Source organism: Lepidothrix coronata, unplaced genomic scaffold, assembly GCF_001604755.1.
Source record: "Lepidothrix coronata isolate B3197 unplaced genomic scaffold, Lepidothrix_coronata-1.0 Scaffold3, whole genome shotgun sequence".
Taxonomy (NCBI): Eukaryota; Metazoa; Chordata; class Aves; order Passeriformes; family Pipridae; genus Lepidothrix; species Lepidothrix coronata.
The window spans coordinates 12,288,263-12,306,909 of NW_016690183.1; the positions used below are offsets into that span (position 1 = coordinate 12,288,263).

General features: G+C 44.5%; 1 protein-coding gene across 1 annotated transcript in view; it reads right to left on the reverse strand.

The window, feature by feature from the left end:
• Positions 1–2,507: 2,507 nt before the first annotated feature.
• The window catches only part of EEPD1 (endonuclease/exonuclease/phosphatase family domain containing 1), a 62,928-nt gene continuing 46,788 nt past the window's right edge, over positions 2,508–18,647 (reverse strand). Inside the window, exons 6-10 of the mRNA XM_017820199.1 lie at positions 14,226–14,336; positions 10,778–10,912; positions 9,397–9,529; positions 3,160–3,354; positions 2,508–3,053 (exon numbers count right to left, since the gene is read on the reverse strand). Coding sequence (XP_017675688.1) covers positions 2,854–3,053; positions 3,160–3,354; positions 9,397–9,529; positions 10,778–10,912; positions 14,226–14,336 — 774 coding nt within the window. The 3' untranslated portion in view covers positions 2,508–2,853. The remainder of the gene's footprint in view (positions 3,054–3,159; positions 3,355–9,396; positions 9,530–10,777; positions 10,913–14,225; positions 14,337–18,647) is intronic.

An 18,647-nucleotide genomic window follows, 5' to 3' on the forward strand; every position in this document is an offset into this window, starting at 1 on the left:
CAGGACATTTATTTAGTTGTCTTTTTTCCTCAGAGATTTTTAGCAGCTCTCCAAATTGTTCCTCCTGTATTATACCTCCATTTTTTTAGATGGCTTGCAACACTGCAGTGCAACAACACTGCAAAGCCAAGTGACCAAATGGACATTTGCCAAAAAGGTTCTAAAAAGCCCCCAGGACAAACCAGAGGCTTTGCCATGAAGCAAAGAGGTCAGAGCAAACAGGAAAGGAGAGTAATTTAACTGAGAATATTTTAATAGCCTTCATTGTGAGCAGCAAAGAGGCCAAACAACTAGACATGCCCCCCTCAGCCCTGGTGAGCCAGGTACTGCTTTAACCTTTTATTCCAGAAGATGCTAAAAGGCAGAAACTCACCTGTGCCCTTCTAGGAGGCACCTCTGCAGCCAGGAGGAGGAGAGAGCTCCCCTGCAGAAGCCACAGCTGCAAGGTCTCACCAACCACAGCCTCCACAGGGACCATGTGCTGTGCCTCAGCTGTCACCATGTCACCTGGCCAGGGGAGGTCTGAGGCTGGCATGTGCCAGGAGGAGATAAGAAGCAGCGCTTCCTTGTAAGAAGTGGCCAGGCTCCACATGCAATGGGCAAAGAAGAGCTCCACCAAATTTCACTGTGCACAGATGAGACAAATTACCTTAAGAAAAGTTAAACCTGGACCAAATGAGACTGCAGCCATTAGTGACATTACTTATGAAACAGGACCCAGCCTCACAAAATTTTGGTACCTGAGGGAACCCCAAAACGTGTAAGGTGTAGAGCCTGTATCTGGCCTTTTGCAGGAAAGGCTCACTGGTTCTGTGCCACCTCCTTTGTTGATGCCTGCCTTGGCACTGCCTGGGCAACAAAGCCACAGAAATCTAGGCCAGCTTAGCTTCTATTAGAAACATCTTGAAATAAAATTGGGTCTGTGCCTGCAGTTGCAGGAGAAAGACAGCCACCACTTCAGTTTCTGAACAACTATAACATGACAGATGTTCTTGGGAACTCCAATATCCATCCAGTGAGAGTTTCTTGGGCGATCTGGTGCTGCTCAATTTAAGGGCAGCAAAATTGTGCCTGATTGAAAAGGACAAAGCAGCAGCAAGAATCCAGAACAAAAGCTAGAGCCAAGATCTCCCACTGGCTTCTTTAATGATCAGAGACAAATGCCTGCACCACCCATTTTCAACAGGGAATGTTGAGCAACTAAAGATATATTTTTGGTCTGATTATCTGAGCTTTTAGTCATTCACTTAACCTCTTGAAATGTCCATGAAAACTCCCTCAGTCTGAGAGTCACCTTGAGACTATTCCACCTCATTCTAGGTTTAGTTTTGCATATAGACAGAAAAGCCTTTCAACTGTGTGTGTTTGTATGGGAATGTATTTAGTTGTTGAGAAATGAGTTATTATGGCTATTGAGCTGTTAGAAATGAGATGATAACTCAAATGCTGCAAGATTATGATACTGTTTACTCTGTACCCCTCAGTTACAACATCTCCTTTGTTCAGGCATCGCTGTCAGGAGTAGTCTTCCCTTTATAAATCAATGAGTCACGCCAGAGAACTTTCCTTGCTGCTCAGCAGCAAAATGTGTGGTCATCTACAGCCTAGAGCAGAAGGTTAGTGGGCAGCTCAGCACCTTTAACACTCAACCCATTTCTCTTGCAGATGCTGAATTGCTTTTTCCAGTCCGGGTATGTTTCCCTTATGGGTCACTAGAATTGTTTATTAATTGTTACTGAAAAAATTTATGTAGGTGGTATATTTAATGCTCCATTTCCAGTGCTGTTGTGGCAGGGTCCTGACTGAAGTGTCCCCAACCCAGGACTGAACCTCCTTGGAAGCAGATCCCATCCCTGCCATATGCATGATGACCATACACTGTATTTAGACTCCATGTCACGGTGACTGGACCGGGCTTATGCAGCAAGGAAAGGGATGCATAACTGCCTGGTCTTCCAGAGGGAGAAACTGAAAACCCAGAGCCCTGCTCAGAATGCCAACTCCTGGACAAAGACCCATGGTTACATCTCCTATCTGATGCCGCTTGCAGGGCCAGAGGACAAGGGCTGTTCCTGCAAGAACCCTAAGAAGGAACAAGGAAGAGGGCACTGGAGAAGTGACCTCTGGCTATGCAGAGGGACCAGTTGGTGGTTTCCCACCTGCTGAAGGCTAGCGTGGAGGAAGAAAACCCAACACTGAACACTGCACCAAACAGAAAGCCAAAGCCAAGCTCCAGGAAGCCATTCTGGGGCAAAATGACCCCACGAGGAGCATAAGGAGGGAGAAGGGGAAGGATGAGAGGTGCTTACGTGGAGGAGCGGTATCTCTCCAGGTTGAGCCGGAGGGACCACTCAGGTCTCACTTCAGGTCACACAGGGACCAGCTCTGGCAGCTTTTGCAAGGCATTTGCAAGCTGCCAAGAATTTCCTCTGTGTCTCTCTTTTTGGGGCTTCTCTTAATTACCTCAATTTACAAAGAGGCAAAGGAAAATAACCATCACACCTGCCTCACCCTCACAGCCAAGCCCTGCTCAGCTGTATTTTAGCAAAGATCCTCTACAGTATTAAAAGTACACTTTATTTTCTGTACAATTCTCATCCAAATCTCCAGGTGTGGAAATGTCCACTGTGTCCCCAGAAAAAGTTGCAGATTGCTGCCATGAGACACTGTCCACAATTGTCCAGGAGGGGCACAGAGCCAGGCCCACCAAAAACAAGTGCTGATGCTTTCTAAGCGCAGGGAGGAACGCAGGAAGGAGGGAGAGGGAAAGCCAGTCCTGCTCTGCCAGAGCCGTGAGTGACCAGAGCTTTTGACTGCTCCCTGGGTAGCAGAAGAAGCACCCTCAAGTTCACGTCATCGTTCGTGCTTAGTGTGGGAGTCGTTCCGTTCAACCGTCACCCCATTCCCGTTCCGTGTCACCTCCTTCCTGTTCCAGTCCTTTTCCAGGTAAAATTCAGCGAGCACTGGGCAGTGGTCTGAAGCCACCCCGCCCCAGGACCAGTTATCGGGGATCCATGGGTTTGTAAGCCCTTCTCTCACAACAGCCCAATGACCTGCATCAAAAAGAATCAGAGAAAAAGGTAAGTAATACTGCTCAAATTTGACACAAACTGCTAACCTAACTAAAGGTTACACAGCCTCACTAAAAAGCAACTATACCTGTGAAAACCTTTTTCAAGCTCCGACTGATCCAGATGTTGTCCAGCGACTTGGACCCTTGTGGGTTCTTTGTGCTGATGTTAGTGAAGGTGCTGGAAGGGACCAGGTGATGGAACTTCTCCTTCCTCAGGATGTCATGGTCACTGCTGTCTGGGGCCTGGTTAAAATCTCCGAGGATGATTACATCTTTTTCTCCTAGAAAACAGAAAAATAGAAAAGAATGGGAGGAATGGACATCCATCACTGAAGTACAAGAGGGAGAGGGAAAAATGGGAGGAGGTAAAATACAAGTACTGAATAGCAAAGCTGACTGTACTCTGAACTCCTGAAAGAAATGCTGTCTAAAGCCTTTTTCACTGGCTATTTAGTCATGGCCATTCTCTTCATGACAATAAAACCAACCAGTACACGTTTGATGCTTGTTTTTAAATACAATCTAATTTATATTGGTGCCTTTTCCTTGCTATTCACTGATAGAGACAAACGCAAAGACAAGCAGTTCTTATCTTAGAGGTTTTTAGGAATCTGTGACTTTCTAAGCTTCGGTTTTTTTTTTTTCCCTGCAAGAAATACAAATTTGCTTTAACTTGACCTGACATTGTCTTTTTACAGATTTTCTGTAAAAGTCAAGGACACTTTTGTGGGGAACCCAGGAAGACACAGCCTCATGCTGATATATATCAGTCTCAAAAGTGCAATGCTCATTCTAATCTTTGCATTTGAGAAATCCCAAGGAATAAGACCAAGGAGTAGCCTGCAAGCCTGATAGCAGAAGGTAAATTGAGAAACTACCCAGACACTCCCTGACTACAGCAGCTTTCCTTTGCCTGGCTGACTGAAGGGATACTGCTCAACTTGGAATACTTCAGATTTTTGCCTAGGGTTGAATTTTCAAAGAAACACAAGCAATGACTCAAAATGCTCATCAAAGAATTCTGTCTTCATGTGAACAGAAAATTATTTCAGTTACATTGTATTTCCAACCCAACGAGTGAGAAAAAAAACTCTGGACCCTAATCTCATATCCACAATTTGTGCTTTCCTAGTTCCACAGATGTGGATGCAGACATCCCAGCTGTGCACTGGGGTAAGATGACAACGCCCACGGCTCAGTGCCCATCTCAAACCACTGCCAGAAACATCTGAGAAGACAAAATGAAGAATGCTGACAGCTGATAGAGATGCTTCTGCGTTATAACTTGGTACTGGAAAAGTTGAGAAAGATGCTAAAAAGGGGGCACAAATGCACAAAAAAATTATCCCAAAGATGACTTAAGAAAACAAAACTATGAGAGCCTATAAGCTTTTTCCTTCCTGGGACTGGAGTGTGGGAGGTGGCGGGGTGGACAGACAGATTGATCTACCATACTTAGTGCTGTTGGATGAACCTCATTTTGTGCTATTGCTGTAGAAGTCACTATCCAGGAGAGGGAGCACAAGCTCGACAACAAAATCTATTCCACTCCTGTCTTGCACTGCAAGAAAGACGAATTGGGAAGGGGCACAAAAGCAGCAAGACTGATGACATATGATTTACAAATACTTCAAAACATGCTGTTTGCTAAGATGCAGGGGGGCGATGGTGAAAATATTTGTGATTTCTCTACCCTTTGCAAGTCACAAATCATACTGTAAATAACATGAAGCTTAAATATTATTCTATAAAGTTTTTGGGACAGCAGTCTTCCCATCTTTGAAAGAAATAAAAAAACTGAATCTCAACCTGAGTTGTTCTAAGCTCCACCAGAACTTAAAAGAAAAATCAGTGCTTGCGTAATGGGAGAACAGTGCTTGCTGTGAGCTGGTGGTATTGCATGCCTCTCATCACAAAGATCTCTTGCTTGGCAGGACCAGGAAGCTGGAAATGCAACTGCACCATCTTGGTCCTTCAGTACTAACACTTGCTTAACGGCCCAGGCAGCACTCAGCTCCTTCCCTGCTTTTAGTTTGGCCCTATAAGTGGGAAAGGGCCATTATGGAAACCTCTGGAGCACATCCTTGGGGGCTGGTGTTTAAAAATGACAGAGAGGCAGGGATCTTAACAGCAGTATCTTGATTATGCACAAAACTATTATATTCTATACTACTTACACTTCTTTTAGCAAATCTTCAAGCCTATTTCCCTCACATGAAAAATCTATTAAAAACCCACCATACTTGCAAGTGAAAATTTTAACTGACTGCTCCATTCCGCACAGTTCAGAAACAGCAGAGGCTAAAAGACCCAGCACCTGGATGTGTGCTCGGAAGGAGGTAAGAAGTCAGCCTGCAGCTAACTGTTCAGGGAGGGAATCACTATATTCTTCACCCATTTAAGCTTTTGCATGCAGAATAACTAAGCATGAAATCGTTACACAGTGTGAAGTTGACAGAAGGAATAGGCTGGTGCATGTTAAAGAGGCTGGAACCAAATTTGCCACCGGGGAGAGAAAGGATTGCTTCTGGTCCCCTCTCTCAGGAGCTTCTGGGACTCCCCAGATTGCAAATCAATGGGGAATATATCAGGTAGCCTGTGCTAAGCAAGGAAGAGCAAGAAACAGCAATTTTCTATACAACCACCAACTTCATTTCCCCCTGTCCTGGCTCTCTCTCAGCCTTGCTCCTACCTCTGCCAGCTCCTGCGACAGCAACGTCAATGCACACCAGCACTGAGGTTTCGTGTCTTGTCTGCCTCCCAAGATCCTGACAGACATCAAACAGCGGGAGGGAAGGAAGTGAACCCGCCTGGATCCTCCCGAGTGCGTGACTGCGCCTAACTGGACACCGCCGGGTCTCTCAGCAGAGGCAGGGAGCAGAGCTGCACACAGTAGCTGCAGCTCTCAGGGGTCTCACAGATCAGCCTTAATGGCTCTCAGCCAAACGTAGCAAAAGTTCCAGAAGAAATCATGCCCTTGTTCATAACAAGGGATGATAACTGATCAAAAACTGCAGTCATGATATCCAGTGTTACAATGAGATGGGGGAAAAAAAGAAAATCAAGACAATGCTACTGGTGCTGTGCTGTTATTTTCCTCTTTTGGAGTTAATAAGTTTAAACCTGGCAGGACTTGATTCTCCTTCTCCTCAGAAGACAGAGGCTCCTCAGCCGATGCAATCTGGTTCCTCTTCTTCTACAACAGGACAGAGCAGAAGGTGCTCTGCTACCAAGCCATCTTTTGCTGCAAAAGCCACTGACACAGACTGTAATGTCCACAAGAACCCAGAGCCTCCATCTGTTGGATGTGGTGGCATACATCACACAGCAGCCAGGCATGTGTCCCATTCATTACCTCTCACTGGTGCTCCCAAACACATTCAGACCCACTGGGCCCAAAACAACCATGTCCTTGTCAACAGAGAACTCCTCAGGTGAAGAAAACGTCTAGTCTGTTTGCAAATGCATCTTCAAACTCACTGAAGCACCAGTGAATTCTAGCAGTGCCTGCGGGTGGCTCTTGGCCAGCAAATCAAAGCACTGCCTTAACTCAGCCCTGTGCCGCAGTGGCTGAGCTCTGGTGTGCCAATGCAATCAGCTGAGGGACTGACAGTGCCTGCAGAAAGTCTGCAGTCTTGAAATCTGCTTCCCTGCAGGAACCGTGAAACCTTCCTTTGCTTTGCTGCAGTCCAAAGTGACACCTGTAGGACATTCTCCCTGATTTTTCCATGCCCTGAATGACTTCCCTCGGGAATTAAACAGACCCTTAAACCTCCAAATCCTTCCTGGAGAGAGTGAGATGCAGATGTTGAGAAGTATGTGATCGTAAACTGGCTGCTAAGCGGCTCCCTACTGCTTCTCAAAGGTCTTGTAAGCCTAGTGATGCATGGGTAACCCATGGAATATGGCCAAGCCATATGAGAGAAGATCACAGAATCATAGAATGGTTTGGGTTGGAAGGGACCTTAAAGATCATCTATTTCCAACCCCTCTGCCATGGGCAGGGACACCTTCCACTAGACCAGGTTGCTCGAAGCCCCATCCAGCCTGGCCTTGAACGCTGCCAGGGATGGGGCACCCACAGCTTCTCTGGGCAACCTGTTCCTGTGCCTCATCACTCTCATAGTAAAGAATTTCTTCCTAATATCTAATCTAAATATCCTCTTTCAGTTTAAGGCCATTCTCCCTTGTCCTATCCCTACATGTCCTTGTAAAAAGTCTCTCTCCAGCTCTCTTGTAGGCGCCCTCTAGGTACTGGAAGGCTACTATAAGGTCTCCCCAAAGTCTTCTCCAGACTGAACAATGACAGCTATGTCAGCCTTTCTTCACAGGAGAGATGCTCCAGCCCTCTGACTATCTTCATGGACCTCCTGTGGGCTTGGTCCAACAGCTCCACATCCTTCCCCTGTTGGGGGTCCCAGAGCTGGATGCACTGCTCCAGATGGGGTCATATGGGAGCAGAGTAGAGGGGGAGAATCACCTCCCTTGACCTGCTGGCCATGTGTCTTTTGATGTGATTGGCTTTCTGTTCTGCAAGCACATATTGCTGGCTCATGTTCTGCTTCTCATCCACCAATACCCCCACGTTCTTCTCCTCAGGACTGCTCTCAATCCATCCAATACCCTGAGCCCTGGGTCCAACCACTACATTCAGAGTAGCACCTGTGTGGTGCCCATGCTCACTGCACTGAAGACGAACTTGTGGAATTCCTGAGAGAAGACAGAAGAGCTGCTGCAAAGAGTTAGCTACGAGCAGCCAACAGCCACCACGTCTCTCCAGTACCAGTGAAGGAAAAGAAAGAGGGGGAAAAAGGAACCAGGACCCACTTGTCTAATGGAGAAATATGGGCACACTAGTGTTCTGCATTACAGGAGGCTGTGGATAGTAAACAGTAAACAACATTCCTCAGATGCTCACATGCCTCCTCATAAGAAGAAAGGATAGTTAAACAGGCATCTGTTAGCAAAATGGGAACAGAAACTCAAATTTACTGCAGTACTCACAGACAAAAGTTCTTATTACCCATATTTTATGAATTGATTTGGAAGAAATTGAAGGATGGCAGTAATTTTAAGCATGACATTCATTTTGGCAGGGTAATTCAGTACTTCAAAGTAACACATGTGCACTCCCATTTGTTTAGGAAACCACACCTGCAACCCACAGGTTTGGAGGAATCTGAATCTCATTTTTTGTGAAAGACTAAGCCAAGAACAAGCTTGCTCCAGTAACGTGCCTCCCATATGAAAATTAAAACATAAAGAGAATGCCAACAATCTAAATTTAGACGCAGTGGAAGTGCAACTCAATTGACTTCAGAAGAGCTACACACTTATTTGTGTCTCAGTTCAGCCTTTGGGGATTAAACAAACAATCCTTTTGTTCACCTTCATCCTTTCCAATTTTAAAGTAAGTGGACAAATACTTTAATCAGTAGCACTTAAAATAGCTCTGACTGACTTCTGCAGTTCAAAAGGAACAACGATACAACACGCATGAAAACTGCAAATACCTGTGGTGTTATACAAGAGGGATATTAACGCTTCCAAGTGACCAACCTTATTAAACTGGGCCAAGTTGAAAATCATCACGCATACAACCTTGCAACCCTTTCACATCTTTGTTAAGCAGTAAACAAAGGGCTAGATTTTTCTATTCCTATAACAAGATCAGCAACATCTGAAACATTTCGTTCTGCTCCATAGGAAACTGAATATAATTTGCAAGCTTCAAAGTAAGAAGCAAATTTGCAGAAACAAGGTAGAGAAATTCAACGGCTATTACATTGCTCAAGTTCAGATCTACATTCTGGTGTCATTCTTTTCTCATTAGCAGCTGCCTCCTGATTTACATTGGGTTTTCCAAAGAGCTTTCAATTATCCAAAAAGTAAATATATAAAACCTACTTCTCTTGAGGGAAAAAAAAAATTAAGCTTTGTTCTGATATCAGGTAGGTGTCATTTCCACAAAGTATTTAAAATAGGGTCTCAACTCTGGTGTCATTTTTTTCCTTTGGCAGAACTTGCTCTTACAGTAGCATAAAATCAGAAGGAACTTCATTTGAAAAAATGATGTCAAAGCCAGTAGGATTCCCTGTGCTGTTTGTGTTAATTAGGAAAGACTATAAGACAGGGAGAAAGAGAAAAGCACATTTGTCATGCTATGCATCATTCAAATACAAATGCGGGTAAAGACAATTGAGAGGCTGAGGAGGATATTTGTGAAATGCTCACTGAAGCAGATTTTATTATTTTTAAAATTCCTTTTAATTAGATAAACGCCAGTGTGCACGTGACAGCTGGCAGGAAAAAACCTGCCCTACCTTTCAGAGTCTCCTGCAAACTCTGCGCACAGGCTGCCAGTTTGTGGCTGTCGTGGTTCTTCCCAGTATTCTCTCCCGCTGAGGATGGCAAGGCCAGGTGAAGGTTAACCACCGTTAGATCATTCATTCCAACCTGGGGGAGGAAGGAGGAGAAATCAATGCACAGGGCACGGAAGGTCACAAAGCAAAACCACGTGCCTGCTCCCAGTACTTTCAGTAGTAAATTTGGAGGACTAGGACTCCCTCTGCTATGTATGTGGTGTGTTTTGGTGTGTCTTGTTTTGAGGAGGAAGGGGAGGGAGGCATTTTGCAGCTTTGTGTGCCTTAACCTGAAAGCCTCTCAGATCTGGTGAAACTGGTTTGCATATGCAAACAGCTCCCTTCCACCACAGTTGCAGAAAGAAGTCAGCTGCTTATGAAAATCAGTTTATGTAAAACCAGTTATTAATAAGCTACAAATAATGTCATGGTCATTACAGGGGCTAATTACTACTGTCTTGTGATTAGCCCTAGTTCGTCACAGAGACTAACCAAGAAACTTAATGTACCTTGAAAGAAGCTGTTGGCTCTCTGCAATCTTCTTCTTACCTTCTGGGAATCACTTGGAACAAGTAATACTTACTCCTAATATTGACCTATTTGCATAATTATTTAATTACTAGTAATTTATTTATTCATAATTATTTGATCAATGCTTCTCTCAAAGCATCACCAGACATGTCAAATTGGATTCCTCCATCACAGCCTATGCAGAGATGGGCTCCCTCTGCTTACATGTTTGCTCAAGCTTATGTACAAGAACTGTTTTCAAAACTGATGACATTGTTTTAGATGGGTTCAGCCTAGTGAAAAAGCTTTGTAATGGAAAGTCTGCAGTATGATAGCAACATAAGACAGGCTAGCCCGAGTCTCTCTGCAGCACTGTGCCTTATACACACACACACATATATACATAATCTATCTCCATTCTCCCTGCACTTATCCCTCTTTGTGGCACTGACAAGAATAACAGCCTTGTGGCTGGCTGCTGCTGGACACACACCTCATTCTGCCTGTGTTAATTTGGTAAAAGACGAACAAGGTGACTGGTGACTTCTGTCACACTCTCAGTGGCTACGGATAGTATTGAGGATCCACTGACCCTCACATTCTCAAATGCTCCCTTGCAGCAGGGCTTGCTGCCACAGGAGCAAGGGAAAGGACTGACTGTGATGAACTACCATATGTCCACTAAGCACTTGTCCATAATCAAGCCATGGGACAGTGATGAGATAGGTTAGAGGCTCATGCAAATTATTATCTGTTAGAAGTCTCTTTTCATCTTACCCAAGTTCTTTCTAATAAAAGCTCTGCAAGGGTCAGCTGGCACAATGGCAGTTACCTTGAAATGTGCAAGATACGGGTGAGGATATGAGTGCCTCCCGTTGCCATTAGTCTGTGCGCTCTCCTGAGATGAGGCATCTTTCAGCTCAATGCCAGCTGTCGTATCCCAGAGGAAGCCAGAATATTCAACTCCCTGAAATTAAAAAATGAAAAGAGAAAAGCCAGTTATAAGAAGGTAAAACCAAAACATTCTGCCCAAATTCAGCCCCACAGGTGAAACTTGCACCTGCAAGTTTCAATACTTCTGTTTCTGTTGGCATTGGCACACATCGCTCCCAAAATATGCAGAGGTGGTAGAAGATGAAGTATGTAGGCATGGTGCCTGCTGAAGGTAGCCCAATTTACTATGTGTAAACGAGAAATAGCATCCTAGGCTATCAGTAGGAGACACAGAGATCAGGTGGAAATGCTTCTTTATTGCATCCCAGCCAAATCCCCCTACCAGATGTGGGAGGGACACTTCCTGGGCACCTCCACTGACTTCACTGAAAACTGAGTGTGCCAAGCTGAAACATGCATTGCTATGCTACTCACAGCCCCTCACACCTGCACGGTGGTAATTTTGGATACTCAGGTAATTTTAGCACTGCTCGGTCCTGCCAAGGATTTAATAATCTGTTTTATTTTATACAGGCAGGGCATGTTCAAGACCACCACAGGGGTGAAAGATGCTGCCTCTCATGTGTGTGTTTGGGCTGATGTGGTCCTTGTTTCCTCCTAGTCCAGGCAAAGCACCAGATTCCTCTGAGCACGGTCAATAATGAGGTAGTTCTTTACCCACAGGATTATTTTTCTAACCATGAGCTCAGTCTCACTGGGTGACTGCTAGGGCTTGCAGCAGACAATGCTGCACACAGTTGTTCCTTCTCCACAGGCCGTATGCCATCTCACAGCCTTCTGTTGCCCGTAAGCTAAAAACACCTTGGCCCCTTCAGTCTCTTGGCATGAAATCTGGTCTAGACCTCTCAGCCCTGTCAACCTTTGCTGTCTGTTTTCCAGTTTGAACATTTCACACTCAGCTCTGTGCTCCTTTCATCCTGCATGGGCTTTTTTTTTGATAATTTCATGATATGGAATTGGCATTTTCAGAAAGCTGCCTACCCTGGTCGCATCAAAAGCAGTACCTAATTCAAAGCCTCTCCTCCCATCACCCAGACACCACTTTCCTTGGCACCATTCAAACCCACTTCCCTTAGCGAATCATAGTTAAATCCATCGGAAAAAAGAGTTTTCTCCATTTCAGCTGCAATAAAAAAGTGTTAACTGCTCCACTGACTTCCCAAGAGCCTTGAAAGTATTAAGGTTGGCTAAAATTCTTTGGCAGCTCCTTTGATAACTAACCCTTAAATACTGACAAAATTATTCCCCCAGTCAGAAGTCTAAGGTCTGAAAACTGCTACAGGAAAAGATGCGGAAGAATAAAACCGTTATCAACAGGTGTTTGCTATTTCCTGGCTCCAGTCTTCACATCAACATGGTGGTCAAAAGTCATTGCCTGGTTGAAGGCCAAATGCTCGGCGTATGTGGAAGCACGAGCCTGAAGCACCATCCAGTATTTGGCATTATTTAGCCCTGTAGAGCCTCCTGAGATTGGTTTGTGCTGAAGATGCTCTGTTCGTGAGGTTACACTGTGTTACCTCATGGCATTGCATCTGTGTACGGGGTGTTCAAACCTGACTGGCTCATTAACTAGCCCAGTGTTAGAAGAGACTTTTTGGCTTATCGGAGGGTTCTCCAGCACAGTCAGATTTCTGTTAAAGCAGCTAAAAAGCAGAGTCAGTAGATAAAATTTCTATTCTTAGCTTGGTCACACATTTCTCTCATAATTTTGGGAACCATTCATCCTTATTTCCCTACCAGTAAACCGAGGTGGATGACAAGTTTTATTTACTCAGTCCATAGTCAAAACTACCATTGTTATCTTTGGAAATACAGTTCAAGAAAGAACTGATGGAAGACTCTGGATTTAACATAGAAACTCTGAGACATTTATTAATAATTCTTGGGAAAAGAGAAAAAGTGGCAGGAACAACTTTCACAGTTTTGCACAACTATTTATATTCAGTGTTTTAATGATCTGGCCTACCAAGAAATCCCAAAGGAAAACTCCAGCCAGGAATAAAAATTAAAATAAATAAAATAAAAAATGCCCTGAAGGGCATTTGCACTGTGCATTGCAATTAAGTGTGAATTGTATTAAAGCTTGGACACATTCAGACCCTCCATGCCTGTCTGGTGGTAGCTACAGTCCAATCCTTGTGCTGCTCGGGTAGTGGGTTTTAGCTGGAGTTTGGTTCCTTGTTCCCCTTCATTCTTGGGTTTTACTCAGAACGGCAATAAAAAGAGGTGTGCCTCCCAAAAATCACCAGTGAACAGGGATGCAACCTGATTTGGAAAAGCCAAATTAAGGAAATGTGGATTCCAAGGAGAGTGGTTATTCCAAGGAAAGTGGTTACAGGACACAACTGAAGCCACAGTAACAACAGTGCTCAGAATAGATCATTCCAGATCAAATAGCTCGTTCAAGACAGCCTCATGTACTGCAAGGCACCACTTGTTACATAACAGGTCTCCATTCCCTCTTTCACCCCACAACAACATCCCCACTCTGATGACTGCATCATGAAAATGACCCTGATCAGCAACAAAAGGCTTGAGCTCAAGGAGGACCTTCCTCCGAAAACTCATTAGCACCCTTAAAGGGAAAAAAAGAGACATTTCCTTTGGGAGACACTGCTTTTGGGCACTGTTAGTCACGTCCAGCCCAATGCAGCTATATCTTGAATATTGTCAAAAGTAGCAGGTGCAGCTGTCACCACCATATAAATTAGTACCTCTCTACAGTATATACACATATTTCCACAGCAGAAGACGCTGCAGGGAAAAGCACAGTGCAGCATGGTGCAGGTTTCAAATGGTGTCCACAGCATTTTTAACACCTGTACAAAGCACTCTGGAGAACGTAGGAGATAAAGTCTTCTAGGTGAGGACGGCAGGCTGCAGGGCCCCTCTGCAGACTCTTCACTTGCAAACTAGGAAAATGGGGAGCCCTTACAAATGCCAGCCAGTGCAGCACCAGGGAACAACCTCAGGTGATCAGCACAAAAAAATTCACAAGTACTGCTGCCTACCAGGGGCAAAACTGAGGGCTCTTTCCTTGCCCTAATGTGTAGCCTTTCTTCTGTATTTCTGTACTGCCTTTATCCACCATACCTCCCACAAATACACACACACCTTCCTCCTTAGAAGCACACCACAATTCTTGCAAAACATCAATCGCGAAGTCAAATTGAAAGCTGTAGGAACAGTCAGCATAAAAAAACAAGAAATGCAAACCTTTCCAAAAAGGATTTGCAATGTGTGTTGCCTTAAACATTCAAAATACATCCTTGGTTAGAGGGGAAAAAGAAAGCAAAGCCAAAGTTCAGACTTAGGGATTAATGTACCTTGTGTAGCTGGCCTGAGGGTTTTTCGGAAACAACACCCTTCCAACATCCTCTAGGGCCCTTCCACTTGCGGATGTTTGGCAGCGTTGGCTGGTTCAGCTCCATACAAAACTAGAGAGAAAAGAAAGAGGAAAAAAAAAATATCAGCTTCGTAGGGTTTTTAAAAAATTGCAAAATAAAGCATGTAATAAAGCATTGGTAAGAGGCACAGTGGAGCACAGGCTGTGCTCTTTGCCCTCCCTGAAGGCTCACAAAGGAGGTGGTCTGAGTCACATCCCAGGCTGACTCACCCCTGACTTGGAGATAAATAAAAATTAAAATAACTTATTGCAAATGCTGCGAGTAGAACGTTACTCCCTCAGACCCTTTTTTTCCCCCCTCCAAAGCTACTTGTTTGATTGGAAACGGGTTGCCTCTGTGCTGCTTCCAAAGATGTTGACTGCACCATATCCCATCCCTGCCAGGGGCTTCAGGAACAGCTGCTGAATACTCCCAGGGGTCAGGAGGCCTCCACAGTGTGGCTGGCTCCACTCCAACAATGCAGCCACTGGCATGACACAAGAGGAAGGGTGTAGGCCAAGCTCAATAGCTGGTGTTTTGGGGCTAAGGTTCCTCTGACTTTATGCCAGGGACACGTGGTTGAGAACCTCCACGCATGAGGGAAGTGGCTGCACACTCGCACGCAGTTCCAGCACATCCTTCTCACGCTCCCTGGAGGTTTTCGCCTTCCTGGTCACTGCTATACAACCACAGCACTCAGACACTGTTATGTGTCCAAGCACATGGTCAGAGCTTTAGAGGCTGCGCCCTAATACCCAACAGATCAGGGATACTGTAATTGTGGACACTGTGGAGAACCACTGAGCCAACCTGGGTAACATCCTGAGATGGATATATAAATAAATAAATAAATATTAATAAAAACCAGCCTGGAAAATCTGGAATCTGGAACTCACTGATGTGGACAATATGGAATACATTTTGCCAGGAGTTTCAAAATAAGGCTTAACAGGAGGAGCTAGAGTCCTTGGCAAAGCTGATGCTGGCTCCAGAAAGGCTCAGCCTGGAAGCTGGCAGGGATAGGCATCAATCAAACACCCTGGCTGTGCTGCAGGTTCTGGCTGTGTGGAAAGGGGATAGTTAAAAGTCATCACTGTGAAAGAGCAACAGGGACTTCCACTGTGCATCATTTTGTTCTGACACTGGAGAAACTGTGTTAAAATGCAGAGGCTTTCATAGTCAAAGAGGACCCTCAGACAAAATTTTGTATCCAAAATGTCCCTCCAGATCAAGCAGCAATTTAACAAAGAAGGATTTTCAAGGCAAACAATAACAGTGTATACACAGCAACTCTTTTCAGTGGGGCATGCCAAACACAGTTTGAAGAGCTACAGAGCTGCATAGATATAAGAGTTTCCTACATAGGTACCAGTAAAATGATGGAATAGTTATTGTCATGTTTATTTTATGTTTTCATTCAAAAATGAAAAATAAAATCTTGCTCTTGCACTGATTGCCTTGGCTGCAAGTTCAGCATCCTGGAGGCTGAAGCTGTAAGCAGTGATTTTCAGATACACAAAACTCAGCCACTCTTTTTTGCCTCAGAAGGCCAAGCGTCATGCAAAAACACGTGGCACACCTTTTAAAACAGTTTTCTGACACGTAGAAGTTGGCTGGGGCTTCTTATTCAAGATGCCACAGTAGCACATCACATTGTTGCCCGTTATGTACCTTCAGGTAGAGCTGGGGCTGGGCAGATTTATAAAACAAGGAGGCACACAGAGTGTTTGCATGGCCTGGAAACAGAGCCTGGCTCTCAACTTATCACCAGGTGCTACCCCAACAAACACGATAAATCACAGCAGCAATAATTACTCATTCCTGGTGCCACCCTGATGTCTTTAAACAGGGTGAATTTTGTGAATGAGTTTCTTAACATTTAAATAACTTAAATCAGCAAAGAAAAATAGGAGTTGAACTGTAACCTGACAAAAGAGTTAACTTATCTCTGAGTTGCAGCTGTCTAGAAAGTCCAGCCAGCACAAAGCATATGACACGGGTGAATAAATCCTACAGAAACCATCACTTTATTAAAAAGAGCATCTGCAGTCAACTAGTTTGAATAGTTTGTTTCCTCCAGATTGATTTTTTTTAAGGCCTTGATTTAACTTTGTGCAAACAAAAAGATGACAAATAAGATTACATGGTTTGTTCAGAAAAAAAAGCCATCAGCCCATTCTGGGTACGGCTGCAGCAATGGAGAACTTGGCCTACAGCAGCTGACTTCAGTCTGTGCCCATTTTCCAGGGCTTAAAGGCACACAGATTTTGAAGCTGTGACAGCATACTTGCTGAGGTCATGTTTTTTTGCTGAAGTGAGAAGGGCATTTTTCAAATCATGTTGTTCTGCCCACAAAACCCAACGTCAACCAACATTACGCTTTCCCTCATGCAGTAAAAATATACAGGCAAGCTCCTAGCCCACAATGGGAATGAAAGAAAAATGCCTTTTCTCTCTGCAAAGCTAAGTTAGACCTATGCCAATCCCTTGGAGAAGCAGTTCTTCGAGTGGTAAAGAAAAATGAAAATTAAAATCTCAGTCAATAAGAACAACTTTTTTTTTTTATTTTACCCAAATCCTCTTAAGAAAAAAAGCTCTAGTTTTGTTTTTCTCTAGAGCCTTTCAGGCTGCAACTTTCATGAAATTTAATCAGCTTCTTCATAACATGCTACACATACCAAGTCAAAGCTCACATGCATACCATAAGACCAACAGTACCAGGGCTTGTTTGCTTATGCCCTGTATTACATCTATGCCACCACGGTTTCTCTTCCAGCTGGGTGCTGGTTTTTGTGGGATAGGCAGTTCTGCCAGGGAGCAGGAACATGGCAGCACCAGGCTCCAAGGCATACTCTAAGCAAAGAGCAGTCTGTGCTCGTGAGAGGTCAACTCCCTTGTGCCAGGTACCTACCTGCCCATTGGATTCAATGATCTTAAAGGTCTTCTCCAACCCAAAATGAGTCTATGAGTCTATGATTGCCCCCATTTGGCATGTAAGGTGCCAACAAGGGCCACCACTCCAGGAACTGGGACAAGCTCCATTGCCTTTGCTTATTGGCAATACATCACTTTCCCAAGAAGAGAATTTCCGAAGACATAATTGTTCCTTGTCCACCCTGATAAAGAGCTGGCACCTGTTCCTCCCAGCCTGTCCAGAAGCAGAGACAGGTACAGTAATGAACTTATGACTGATATTGGAAAAGAACAGAGGGCAGCTGGAAAAGTTGAAGAAATGCACTGTGGCACTAAACCCTGATTTTCTCTGTGCCGCCCATGATGCACATTTGAGGAGAGATTGGAGAGGGGAAGGCAAGGGGTCTTGGATGAATTTGGGAGTGCATAAAAGAACATATGCTGGGCTGGCATGTGCTGGAGATTATGAGGAAGTTACAGACTCCCTAACACACCTACCTGCCTCCCCAGGACACTGCAAACACTGCCAACAAAAGCATCTAATTTGTGCATAAAGTTAGATCTCTTCAGGTGCAGGAACTCTGCCCACTAGGAGAGCTGCCAGCAAGCACCCTGCAGTAGCCCATAAGCAGCTCTCACCACCCCTTCTTAGGATGCTCTGGTTACTCTGTGTTTCATTTTGGGGTGCTATTTATGCATCCAGTTCCATTTGTGCAGCAGCACCATCCTTGACAGATGATGACACCACTCCACATCTTTGCCTGACAAGCATTACTCCTGTAACACCAGCTCTTGGGACCACCCTGAGCCAGCAACTTCCCTTTTGCTCAAAAAGAAGATGGACTATTCCTAAGCTCTGAGGAAACTAAATGTGACCCAGGAAAACAATGTCTTAGGGTTTAACAATAATTTCAGACTTGGAATAAGCACAGAGGCTACGAGAAGAGTAAAGAGAGAAGGAGCAGTGAGGAGGAGATTCCGGGGTGAGCCTACTGTTATGACACTGCATCCTGGTGCAGTAATCATCACCTGAACTTCAGAAAGGCACTCAAAGAAATTAAATGTCCATTTTGGTTAATTACCACAGAAGCTTTCAGGCCAAAAAGGGCACTGCAGTTAAGGTAAACAACCTGCTTCACCAAAGCAAAGGTGATTTTCATTCCTCTTAATGAAGAAGAGAGATGAGAACTAGGAAATAAATATTCCTTTCAAAATGACACATATACAGTTACTTTTCTTTTAGCAAGCACTAGAGGGAGCAGCTTTAATGAGTACCAGAGGCGAGTAAGAGACTTGTATCAATTCCTTATCATCTCAGCTATGTGGAGGTGTCATACTAGTAAAGATTTCCCCATCAACATGGCAAAAGAAATTTGGAGTTCAAGGTAAGGGCTGTTCCATGCTACAGAGCATCTCACAGTGATGGATTTGGTGCTTCTGGGAAGGGTA